This window comes from Ovis canadensis, chromosome 26, assembly GCF_042477335.2.
Source record: "Ovis canadensis isolate MfBH-ARS-UI-01 breed Bighorn chromosome 26, ARS-UI_OviCan_v2, whole genome shotgun sequence".
In the NCBI taxonomy this organism is placed as follows: domain Eukaryota; kingdom Metazoa; phylum Chordata; class Mammalia; order Artiodactyla; family Bovidae; genus Ovis; species Ovis canadensis.
The window spans coordinates 50,177,075-50,190,394 of record NC_091270.1 but is presented as its reverse complement, the minus strand read 5'-3'; the positions used below and the strand labels follow the sequence as shown (position 1 = coordinate 50,190,394).

Genomic DNA, 13,320 nt, shown 5'->3' with positions numbered 1-13,320 from the left:
AAGAAATCAGGCTTCCTGACTTCAGATTATACTACAAAGCTATAGTCAGCAGAACAATATGGTACTGGCACAAAAATAGAAATACAGATCAGTGGAACAGGATACAAAGCCTTGTAATAAACCCATGCACCTATGGTCAAGTAATCTACAACAAAAGAAGCAAGAATATACAATGGAGAAAAGACAGTCTCTTCAACAAATGGTGCTAGGAAAACTGGGAAGCTGCATGTAAAAAGCAAATAAGATTTTAGATAATTCTTTAAATCATTCACAAAATTAAGTTTAACATATTTTAAAGTTAGGCTACCATTGGTAAATGTACCCCAGTAAGATATATGATTCCTTAATGGGATATAGGAAGAAAAGTGGATATTGGTACATATTAACTGAATAATTAGTAAAAGTCTAGCTATTTTTGTTTTCTTGAGTTCATTTAAGATTACAGTGTTTCCTAACCTTAAAACAATTCTATTTCTTTCATACAGATCTCTATCAGAAATCAGCAGTAGTAACAGCAGTCAGTCTTACAGGTAAAGTTGAAGTAAAATGATCATTATTGACAAAATGATATAATTCATTAAATATATTAAAAATATTTTAACAGTACTTCAATATAGGAAATATATTATTTCCATTTACTGTTTCCAATGAGTTCATCATTTTGATATCTAGTCATTACTATCATATACTAAAAGACTAAAACAGCATTTCGTGTTGATATTACCTTATACTTCTATAGAAACGTTTCATGTTAACTCGCATTGTCCAGATTCATTAGCCACAATTTTTGTAAAAAGAAATGACTTTAAAGGGATTTAAAATGCATTCTTAAAATATTTATGAGCAATCGTGTATTTGTTTGGTGTATTTAAGACACCAATCTGCGTTAACAGATTGTCTAAATGAGAGTTTTATACACATTGTCTCCCAACACTTGTATTTCTTCCTCATTGAGTCCCTGGTTATTGGTCTCCTTGTTTTAGAAATAAGAAAACAGATATAAAGCATGTAAGTAATTCCCCATGTGTATGGAATGGTAGGAAGTTTTTGAGTTTGAGATTAAGATAATCATATTCCAGGGCTGAAACTCTTAAAAGTGAAAGTGTTAGTCACTCAGTTGTCTCCAACTCTTTGCGACCCCATGGACTGTAGCCTGCCAGGCTCTTCTGTCCTTGGAAATCTCCAGGCAAGAATACTGGAGGGCTAGCCATTCCCCTCTCCCGGGTGTTCCCTACCCAAGAATCAAGCCCAGGTCTCTTGCATTACAGGTGGATTCTTTACCATCTGAGCCACAGAAAAGTCCTAAAACTCTTAAGAACTCCACAGTTTTGCCACATATTTTCTGATATAAGACTGGGGATGGGAATGGTATGTACATTTATTGAGGACCTAGTAGATGCCAGGCAAATGCTAAAAGGCACTCACCCTCCAAGGCAGAAGAATAATTCTTTACAATAAGATGAGATAAAGAAGGCTTCTGTATATACTGTTCGTATTCCTAAACCAAATGCATATAGAAATCATGATATATGATATTTCACATATTAGACATCACTGGGAGTAAAGGAACAGAATCAGAAACTCATCTAAGAATGAGATCACAAGTTCATCTCTTTACTTAGCTGCCATATGTGACCATGATGGAGAGTAAAGTCATTGGATCTTATTTCCTTTTCTGCCACCAAAGAAAATATTCATAACTCGTAGCCTCAAAGTAAAGTAGTCTTATTTCTGCCTAGAGTAGCCTCTACCTCTTCTCTCAGCAAGTTATATTAAAAGCCCACATCTTAGGTGAAGACTCTGGCCCGTGGCTGTCTTCTTCTCATCTCCTACAATCGTAGTTTTGTCATCATGCTGAGTGCCTTCACCCACACTCCTCACCTCCACACAACTTTACTCATTTTCTCCTAGAGCAATACACTGAGCTCTCCATCTCTCAGAATTTTTTTCCAACTCTTCAGTCATAGCTTCAATCTCATGCTTTGTTTTGCATCGTTTCTCCTGTTTCTCATAGCCTTCTCCTACCAGCAGTACTTTATGGTCATATTAAGGACTTGCCTCCAGAATGTGACACATTCATTCCATAAACATATTTTATAAGTTGATTGTAGAGTGTGCTGAAAGGTAATTCATTATATGGAAAAGATGAGAGAAGGAGGAACTGGGAGCAATTTTAAATATGTCCGACTGAATAGGCCCTGTTGAGCAAGTGATGGGTCAGCTATGAACTGAAGGGAGGTACAAATAATTATGCAGTTTAGATGTTTGAAAGGAGTCACCTGAGTCAACTCACAGAAGGCTTTTATTTGGATGCAGGGCAACAAGAGAGGAATACAGGCATACACTGGGGGCCAGAGAGACACCTCCGACACAAAGTTCCTTATTTTAAATTGTAAACAGTCCATTATAAATCCAACGGCCCTTATCTCAGCAAAAAGAGAAGCCAGGTATTCACGCTTTCCCAAAGGTAAAGAGAGAGCTTCCCACAGGTAGAGTCACAGCTCCACTGCAGCCGTAAACCACCTCTCTCTCACCCAGGCATCGAGCTGGCAAGGCTATCAATGCATGAACCCGGGTAGGAGCTTTTCAAGCACATGAATGATCTAACAACAACAACAAAACCCCTCAGGACTGATCCAGGAGAGAAAGGATGTTACCTCATACCAGGGATAGTAAAGATGGTCTTAGGAATACACTTTGAATGTGAACCAATAGAGTGAGTTGACAGTTTGGATGTAGAGTGTAAGAAACAGTACTTCTGTGATATTCCTTGCTGGAAGACAGCAAGGCTACATAGTTAACCCAGAGCTCTCTATTCCTAAATGTGTGCTCTTAAAATATTTTAAAAAATTTACTCTACAGCTTATGGATGATGAAAGAGAAGGTCTGCTTAGGTAATCATGAGCTAAGTCTGATATGCCATGATCCAGAGGTTACATTTTCTCATTTATCTGAATAGGAATGTAGTTGAAGTATTTTTGAAGTGGTAAAGGAGGATTTAGCATGACATGGTCTGCTTTTAACAAGTTTCACTGGGATAAATTAGAAAATGCAGTCAGATTTAGTCAGAATGGAGACTAGTGAAACGAAATGAACAGTAAAATTGTGAAGAGGGCAGGACTGGATAAGACGGAAAGAATAACAAAGAGAGACCTAACAGGAGAAGACTTGGCTGAAGCGCTGACTGGCTCGATGTATTTGGTTTAGAATAAGAGAGATCGGCAAAGACTTAAACAGTCCGACACAATGGATAGTGATACCTTTTACTGTTGACATACTGTATAGCTGGTGAGAACAAGTTTGGTGTTGGAGTGATGAAGTTCAGTTGAGATCAATCCGTTTCAGTCGCTCAGTCATGTCCGACTCTTTGCGACCTCATGAATTGCAGCACGCCAGGCCTCCCTGTCCATCACCAGCTCCTGGTGTTCACTCACACTCATGTCCATCAAGTCAGTGACGCCCTCTTTCAGTATCCTATCATTTTGCCTTTTCATACTGTTCGTAGCATTCTCCAGGCAAGAATACTGAAGTGATTTGCCATTCCCTTCTCCAGTGGACCACATTCTGTCAGACCTCTCCGCCATGACTCTCCCATCTTGTGTGGCCCCACAGGGCATGGCTTAGTTTCATTGAGTTAAACCAAGCTGTGATCCGTGTGACTGAATAATGAAGTAGAAGGGAGTAAAAAAGGAGTTTGTTTTGAAGATATGTATGTGGGACACCTGTCGGAGAGGCACAGAGGACTATTGGAAGTTCTCCTCCTCTGTATATGAAAATTGAGAAAATATTTATTATTAAAAATAATGATTATTATTCCCTCTTCACAAGGGTCTGCCTGCAATGAGGGAGACCTGGGTTCGAGCCCAGGGTCGGGAAGATCCCCTGGAGATGGAAATGGCAACCCACTCCAGTATTCTTGCCCGGAGAATCCCATGGATGGAGGAGCCTGGAGGGCTACAGTCCACAGGGTCGTAAAGAGTTGGACACGACTGAGTGACTTCACTTTCACTTTCACATGTTGTATTGCTCATGATTTTCTTTGACCCATATAAAACTTGTGTAAATGAAACATATATTGTTAACACTAGTTTATACCATTGTCTTTCAATGTGGCTATCATAGATGATTTAGGGGAAAAATTAAAAGAAACAAAAAAACTTGGGTTTGAAAATCGTATGGAGCACAGATGTAAATTGTGACAGTATAAATTGTCTTTCTATACTATTTAATGGATATGCATATAGCTGTGAAGTGAAATGAGGAAGCATTTATTAACAACTTATAAAATGTAGTATTTCTATTTTTCTATATTTATTTTACAGCAGTGACTAAACAAAAAATAAAACAAAACAAAACACAGCTTGGAGAAAAGATATTAGCAAGAAACTGGCATGATTCAAGAACGAAAAAAAAAATCTTCTCTTCCTCCTTTTGTGATGACCCACAGCTTTCAGTTTTACAAAGCAAAGTAAATCCTGTGAGTGAAAGTATGCAGGCTTGTGTCTATTGTTTCTGTTCTCGAACCCAACTTCATGTGTCCGACTCAGAGTAGAAACTTAAGAGCGTGGAGCAGAGAAAGGTTTATTGTAAGGGCCAAGGAGAACCTTCAGCTGATGTTCAAAACCCCAAGCTCACTGATATTTTTAGGGGAAGAGGTGTTTTTTTTTTTGCTTGCTTTTTTAATTTTTAAATTTTTTATTTTAATTTTTACTTTATTTTGCTTTACAATACTGTATTGGTTTTGCCATACATTGACATGAATCCTCCACGGGTGTACATGAGTTCCCAATCCTGAACCCCCCTCCCACCTCCCACCCCATATCATCTCTCTGGCTCATCCCCGTGCACCAGCCCCAAGCATCCTGTATCCTGCATCAAACATAGACTGGCGATTTGTTTCTTACATGATAGTATACGAGTTTTAATAGGTAAAATCTGGGGCAAGGGCTGCAGCGTGTGGAACTTCCCTCTGACTGGCTGGTGGTGAGATAACAGGGCCATGTTCCAGCCATCTCAGTCACCAGCCTTTCCAATCAGTGTGGGTCCACTTGCTTGTGCTCAGCCTGCAGTGACCTCCTCCGTCTGGGTTGAGAGGGCCCTAGTTCCTGCTGAAGAACTCCAAGGCATGCACAGACTGCTAGCCCATCACCCGAGGAGGAACCAGCACCAGGCCCCTTGCTGCAGCAGTGTCTCCTCCTGCCTCCCCTCCCTTCCCCGGTTAGCAACTGTTTGAATATGCCCTTTGGAACTTGTGGAAGGTCGAGGAAGCTGAAAGCCTTTTTCCTTCAAATAAGAAATGGGACACACGGAAACACTTTTGTGTCCAGGAGGGCCCCACAGGGTCCAGCTTAGCTTCAGTCCTTCTACCTCCATAATCCTCTAGTAGGAGACAAGAAAGTTGGTCTCTTTCGAACCTGGAAGGTTGTTCCATCCCAAACAAACCTTCCATCATGCACTCCTGCCACTGACTGCCCTCAGATTCCCAAAGCTCTGGGACTCACTCCCATCTCAAGAGAGGACCCCTGCATCCACTCTCTGCAATAGCTCATGATTCTCACACGCTCCCCTTCCAAGTTCTGGGATGTTCCGGGGAAGGCTCTACAACTTCTACACAACTTAAAGGATGATATGGGAGAAGGGTCTTTGCACAACTCTGGGCGATAAAACCAACATCTTAGAAGAAGTGGACCATTTCCATTAGAAACAGAATTTTTCCTAATAAATATAAAGAGAATATCCAAATATTGGTAAAGAAAGGGGATGTATAAGTAAAAATCAAAACATAGCAAGAAAGCAACAATAACAATCAGTCTCATAAAGAAAATCCTAAATCCAAATGCCTCTACTTCTAGAAAGCAGCTTATATGTATAAGAAGGTTGTTTTAAGTTGCTCGTCTCTTTCCTGCCTAGAGAAGTTTCTTCAGTGTTTGTTGCAAACCTAATCTGCTGCTGCTGCTGCTGCTGCTGCTGCTAAGTTGCTTCAGTCGTGTCCGACTCTGTGCAACCCCAGAGATGGCAGCCCACCACGCTCCCCTGTCCCTGCAATTCTTCAGGCAAGAACACTGGAGTGGGTTGCCATTTCCTTCTCCAATGCATGAAAGTGAAAAGTGAAAGTGAAGTCACTCAGTCGTGTCCGAATCTTTGAGATCCCACAGACTGCAGCCTACTAGGCTCCTCCATCCATGGGATTTTCTAGGCAAGAGTACTGGACTGGTGTGCCATTGCCTTCTCCTAAAGCTAATCTGGTGGTGCTGAATTCTCTTATTTATATTTAGCTCATCTGTACAGCCTTTGATTCCTCCATCAAATCTGAATGAGAACTTTGCTGGGAAGAATATTCTTGGTCATAGGTTCTCCAATAACCCTCCAATAACTCTAATATTCCTGCCTAGAGAATCCCTCAGACAGAGGAGCCTGGTGGGCTACAGTCCATGGGATCATAAAGAATTGGACATGATGGAAGCAATTTGGCATGGCACAGCACAGGTTCTTCCCTTTCCTCACTTTAAATACATCATGCCACTCCATCAGGCCTGCAGAGTTTCTGCTCAGAAATCATCTGACGACCTTATGGGAATTCCCTTGTATATTATCATTTTTTACCTTGTTGCGTTTAATGTTTTTTCTTTGTCATTAGTTTTCATCCGTTTTATTACTATATGTCTTGGCGTGTTCCTCCTTGGGTTTGTCCTGCCTGAAACTCTCTACACATCCTGTACTTGGGTGCCTATTTCCTTTCTCATGTGAGGGAGGTTTTCTGCAGTTATCTCTTCAAATATCAGGGATGTGTGTAATATGAATACTGGTGCCCTTAATGCTGTCCCAGAGATCTCTTTAAAAATCTTTATTTATTTTCATTTTTTCTTTATTTTGTTCTGTAGCAGTGATTTCCACCATTCTATCTTCCTGCTTACTTATCCTTTCTTCTGCCTCATTTGTTCTGCTATTTATTCCTCTAGTTTTTTTTTTAAATTATTATTTCAGTTATTGTATTGCTCACATCTGTTTGCTTGTTCTTTAGTTCCTCTAAGTCTTTGTTAAAATTTTTTGCATCTTCTCAATCCTTGCCTTCACTCTTTTTCTGAGATCTTGATCATCTCCACTATCATCATTCTGAATTCTTTCCCTGCGAGTTGGCTAGCTCCACTTCACTTTGCTGTTCTTCTGCAGTTTCATCTTGTTCCTTCATCTAGGACCCATTCCTCTGCCAATTTTCACTTAACTTTCTCTGATCGCAGTTTCCATTCTGCAGGCTCAGGGTTGTAGTTGTTGCTTTGGCTGTCTGCCCTCTCATGAATGAGGCTAAGATGCTAGAACAGGGTTCTTGATGAGAGGAACTGATTCCTGCTCAGTGATGGGTATAGCTTGGTCTTGTCCCTCTTGCAGATAGGGCTATGCTCAGGGAGAGTCTAAGCCACTTGTCTGCTGATAGGTGACGCTGTGTTCCCACCCTGTTGGTTGGTTGACCCAAAGCAACCCAGCACTGGAGACCACAGGCTGCTTGATGGGCTCATGGCAGCCTCTTGGAGGGCTCACACCAATAGATTCTTTCCCAAACTGCTGCTGTCAGCGTCTTTGTCCCTGCAGTGAGCCACAGCGGCCCCCACCTCTGCAGGAGACCCTCCAATACCAACAGCTAGGTCTGGCTCGGTGTTTTATGGGGTCACTGCTTTTTCCCCTGGGTCCTAGTACAGATGAGAGTTGTGTGCACCCTCCAATAGCAGAGTTTCTGTTTCCCTCAGTCCTGTGGAAGTCCTGGGATCAAACCCCATTGGCCTTCAAAGCCATATTCTCTGGGGACTTTTCCTCCCATTGCCAGAACCCCCAAGCTGGGAAGCCTGATATGGGACTCAGGAATTTCACTGCTGTGGTATAACTTCCGTGGTGCTATTGTTTTCTGGTTTGTGGGGCGCCCACCTCGCTGATACAGGATTTAATTTCACTGTGATTGTGCCAGTCTTGCCATCTTGCTGTGGTTTCTTTTTTTCTTTGGATGCAGGGGACCCTTTTTTGGTGGATTCCAGAGTTTTGGGAGGAGTTTCCAGGTGGCTCAATCTGCCTGCCACTGCAGGAGCTACAGGAGATGGGGATTTGATCCCTAGGTTGGGAAGATCCCCTCGGGGAGGAAATGTCAACCCACTCCAATATTCTTGCTGGGAAAATCCCATACATAGAGGAGCCTGCCAGGCTACATTCTGTAAGGTCACAGAGTCTGACATGACTGAGTGAAGGAACACACACAGAATATTTTGACAATGATTGTTCAATAGTCTGTTGTGATCTGGGTGTTTTTTTAAGAAGGGGGTGAGATCACATCCTTCTGTTCTACCATCTTGAGCTAATTATCCAAATCACTCCACTTCTAAGTTTTAAGAAATATTAGAAGAAAAAAAATCATAACATTACACTAACAAAGACTAAAGGGATAATATAGCCCAATTTATTTTATAACTCCAGCACATCTCTGATACCAAACACAGTAGCTTCATTAAAGTGAAAATGACAGGCAAATATGTATGAATTTGAATGCAAAAATTCTAAACAAAATGATGACAAATCAATCCAGAAAAATATAAAAAGGATAATGTATCATGACAAAATAGATGTATTCTAGGAATACAAGTCTGTTCAACACTGGAAAATCAGTAGGTTTAATTCACAACATACATAGAATATGGAAAAAAATTTATGATCAATTTACACAAAATGAAGCTTTAGATAAAATCCAACTTCCCTGATAAGATATTTTTCATGCAAATCCCAGAAAATTGGGAAAAAGTAAATTTCTGATCTCGAATAGGTACCTACAAAAGTCCAGTGATAAAACTCCAGTGAGAAGATATTTGTGACTATTATATCCAATGAAGGCATCATATCTAGAATCTATTAATAAGATCTACATATAATAAAAGAGACACATGGCCACTTAATTGAAAAATGGACCAAGTTTTCAAACAGGCATTTACCAAAACTATATAAATAGGAAATAAACGTATAAACTTGTGCTAAAACTCACTAACAACCATGAAAATAAAAATTAAAACAAAAATGTACAACATCTACAGGTCCACCAAAATGACTAAAGTGAAATAGGCATTAAAACAAAAACAAATGTAAACATTGATATGACATGTAATTCTTCTGCATTTCTGGTAGAAATACAAATTAGTACAGTAATCTTAGAAAACTTTTTGAATGTACCTACTAACATATACACTGTTATCCAGCAACTTTACTCTAGAAATACACCCAGTGTAAATCATCAGATGGCATATACCTAAAAAGTGGTGTATATATAATGATAAAGCTCAATTTATCAAGAAGAGAAAATATCCCTAAATGAGTGTATTAAAAATGATACATCTTCAAAATATAAGAATCAAAATTTGACAGACATTAAGGAAATGGTTTTTCCAGTGGTCATGTATGGATGTGAGAGTTGGACTGTGAAGAAAGCTGAGCACTGAAGAACTGATGCTTTTGAACTGTGGTATTGGAGAAGACTCTTGAGAGTCCCTTGGACTTCAAGGAGATCCAACCAGTCCATTCTAAAGGAGATCAGCCCTGGGTGTTCTTTGGAAAGAATGATGCTAAAGCTGAAACTCCAGTACTTTGGCCACCAAACAGTTGACTCACTGGAAAAGACTCTGATGCTAGGAGGGATTGGGGGCAGGAGGAAAAGGGGACGACAGAGGATGAGATGCCTGGATGGCATCACCAACTCGATGGATGTTAGTTTGAGTGAACTCTGGGAGTTGGTGATGAACAGGGAGGCCTGGCATGCTGCAATTCATGGGGTCGCCAGGAGTTGGACACAACTGAGTGACTGAACTGAACTGAACTGAAGGAAATAGAAGGGCCAAACATATTGTTTTGGTTTTGGTTTTTGGTTATTTTCACTGATCCAAAATATTTTTTTAATTGAAGTATAGTTGATTTACAATATTATATTAGTTTGTGGTGTCCAACATAGTGATTCAAGAATTTTTATAGATTATACTCAATTTAAAGTTATTATAAAATATTGGCTATATTCTCTGTGCTGTGCATTATATCCCTGTAGCTCATTTACTTTATACAAAAGTCTGTACCTCTTAATCCTCATACGCCATTCACTCTCTTCCCTCTTTCTTCTCCCCACTTTATAGTTTGCTCGCTATATCTGTGAGTTTGTTTTTTCATACTTGTTTATTTATTTTATTTTTTAGACTCCAAATATAAGTGATAACATACAGTATTTGTCTTTTTCTGTCTGACTTATTTCAGCAAGCATAATATCATTTGCAACAACAGATATGGACCTGGAAGGTATTATGCCAAATATGTTTTTTAATAGCTGCAACTATAACAAATAAAATTATAATCAATAGTAAAGTAGAAAAAAAACCCTGATATACATGTTTATTCAATGTCTGATATACAGTCTTACTCCATTTTGAGTTTACTTTTGTATATGGTGTGAGAAAATGTTGTAATCTCAGTCTTACACATGTAGGTGTCCTGTCTTGCCATCATCACTTACTGAAAAAACTGCTTTATTTCTCAGTGTATATTCTTACCTCCTTTGCTGTAGATTGACTATAAATGCATACATTTATTTATGCACTCTTCATTCTGTCCCATTGATCTATGTGTCTGTTTTGTTCCTGTATCATACTATTTTGATTACTGCAGGTAAGCAGTATAGTCTAAAATGAGAGAGCATGACACCTTCCTCTGTTCTTTCTCAAGATTGCTTTGGCTATTTGGGATTTTTTGTATTTCCAAATTTTAGAATTATTTTTTCTAGTTTTGTGAAAACTGCCATTGATATTTTGATAGGAATTAGACCAAATTTGTAGACTGCTTGGGAGAGTATGGGCATTTCAAAAATTAGCGATTTTTCTGATCTTAGAAAGCAGTATATCTTTCCACCTGTATGTATGTATACAGGTTTTTTGACTGTTTAGTTACATTTTTTTCCTAGGTATTATTCCCATTGTGGAGGAGCCTGGTAGGCTGCAGTCCATGGGGTCGCTAAGAGTCAGACACAACTGAGCGACTTCACTTTCATGCACTGGAAAAGGAAGTGGCAACCCACTTCAGTGTTCTTGCCTGGAGAATCCCAGGGAAGGGTGAGCCTAGTGTGCTGCCATCTATGGGGTTGCACAGAGTTGGACACGACTGAAGCGACTTAGCAGCAGCAGCAGCAGCATTCTTTTTGATGCAATGGAAAGTAAGATAGTTTTCTTAATTTCTGCTTCTGATACTCCATTGTTAATCTATAGAAATATAGCAGATTTCTGTATATTAATTTTTCATCAAGCAACTTTACCAAATACATGGATGAGCTCTAATAATTTTTGGTGGTGTCTTTAGATTTTCTTAGTATCATATCATCTGAAAATAGTATCATACCATCTGACTATTTTACTTCTTCCTTTCCTGTTTGGGTTTTATTTTTCTTTACTGACTGCTATGGCAAATACTTTGAGCACTATGTGGAATAAAAGTTTCGACCAAGGATATGCTTGTATTTTTCCTGATCTCAGAGAAAGCGCTTTCAGCTTTTCACCATTAAGAATGATGTTAGTTGTGGGTTTCTCTTATATAAGCTAGATTATGTTGAGGTTATGTTCCCTTTCTGGAGAGGGCACTGTTTCTCAGCAGGGCATATATGAGTCTTTTTCATGTATCCACTCAACTATTCCATTTCTTTTTTATTGGAGCACTTAGTTCATTTACATGTAAAGTAATCATTGATATGTGTGTTCACATTTTCATTTTCTTAACTGCTTTGGACTTGTTTTTGTAGGTATCTTTTTTTCTTTCTTCCTGTCTTATTCCTTTCTCATATGATTTGTTATATTTGGATACATTTTTACTTTTGTTGTTTGATTCTAGTATAGGTTTTTCTTTTGCAGTTATCATGAACTTTTCAATCTATCTACCTACCTACCTATATGACTGTTTTAAGTTATTGATCTCTTAATTTCAAATACATTGTAGCAACCCTGCATGTGTACTCTCCTCCCCTAAAAATTACTGCTTTTAATATCTTGTTTTACATCTAATTTATTTATATATCTCCTAACTCCTTATTGTGGATATAGGTGATTTTGTTAAAAAAACAAAGTTCTTTCAGCCTTCCTTCTAGCTTTGCATGTGAGATGAGTTCCTGCCTTTACTCTATGTTTTCTTTTACTAATGAGCTTTTCCTTTCATAATTTTTGTTTTCAGTTTTGGACTTTTCTTTAGCAAATTGCTTTAACATTTCTTATAATTTTGCAATTTGTAATTTTGAAATTACAATTTCTTATAATTTCTTGTAATGCTGCTTTCCTGTTGCTGAACTCTTTTAAGTTCTGTTTTATCTCTACATCAAATTTGAAGAAGATACTTGCTGAATAGAGTATTCCTGTCTGTAAGTCTTTCACTTTTAACTATCTCCTGGTAGGCAGAGTTGAGTCCTCAAGTCGAGTTGCAAGGTCTAGGGACGTCAGAGCTAGTGTTATATCATTTCCTGCTATTACTTTTAAAATTATTTAAAGATCTAAATATTTCCTTTTATGCAAAAATTTAGAACATCCTGACACTTACTGAGAAATTTATACAAAATTACTAGTGATGATGGATAAAGTAGGTTCTTTTAAATTTGCTGCCTGTGTTTGCTAAAATAAATTGCAAAAATAAAAACTTCCATGATCAAATGTGTTCTTATGAAGTATTCTTCTATTTTTAAAAATGAAGTTTCCCTGGAGAACCTAAGCAATTACAATTCACAAAATAATCTTATAAAAGACAATATTTAATAACAGACAATATTGAATAAAATGGAAATTGATTTAACAAGAGTTTCACAACAATTTTTGGGTGGTTTCACAAGTATGCAGAGCTAGTTATAATCCAATAAATTACACTACAAGTAGAATCTTCCCTCACATATGAAGTTTTACGTGATTTCTAATAAATACTGGTATTGACCCCTCTTTGCCAATTGAATGGCAACTAACAACATGTCTATGTCCTATTACACTGAGATACACATTTTGAACAGAATACCATATATCTGCATTGGAAATAAGATGCTCTTCATATTTCCTTCCAGTTTAAATACAAAAATGATATAAGGAAATGTATCAATAGTGCATACCAAGGCTTTATCCATAATAATTTATATTTTCAGAACTCTTTTCAGCAGCACATCTGAGTTTTTCTGCAAAACAGAGGACATAGATTACATAAAGCATTTTAAAATTCTTTATATTGTTTATAATTATGTACGTACATTATATATCATTGCATATATATATACACACATACAGAGGTATAGATAGATAT

The 13,320-nt window shown here is 38.2% G+C and overlaps 1 protein-coding gene across 1 annotated transcript in view; it reads left to right on the top strand.

The window, feature by feature from the left end:
* LOC138430925 (A disintegrin and metallopeptidase domain 3-like) overlaps positions 1 to 534 on the top strand; it is a 100,793-nt gene extending 100,259 nt beyond the window's left edge. The window contains exon 20 of the mRNA XM_069572947.2: positions 486 to 534. Coding sequence (XP_069429048.2) covers positions 486 to 534 — 49 coding nt within the window. The remainder of the gene's footprint in view (positions 1 to 485) is intronic.
* The last annotated feature ends 12,786 nt before the right edge of the window (positions 535 to 13,320 follow it).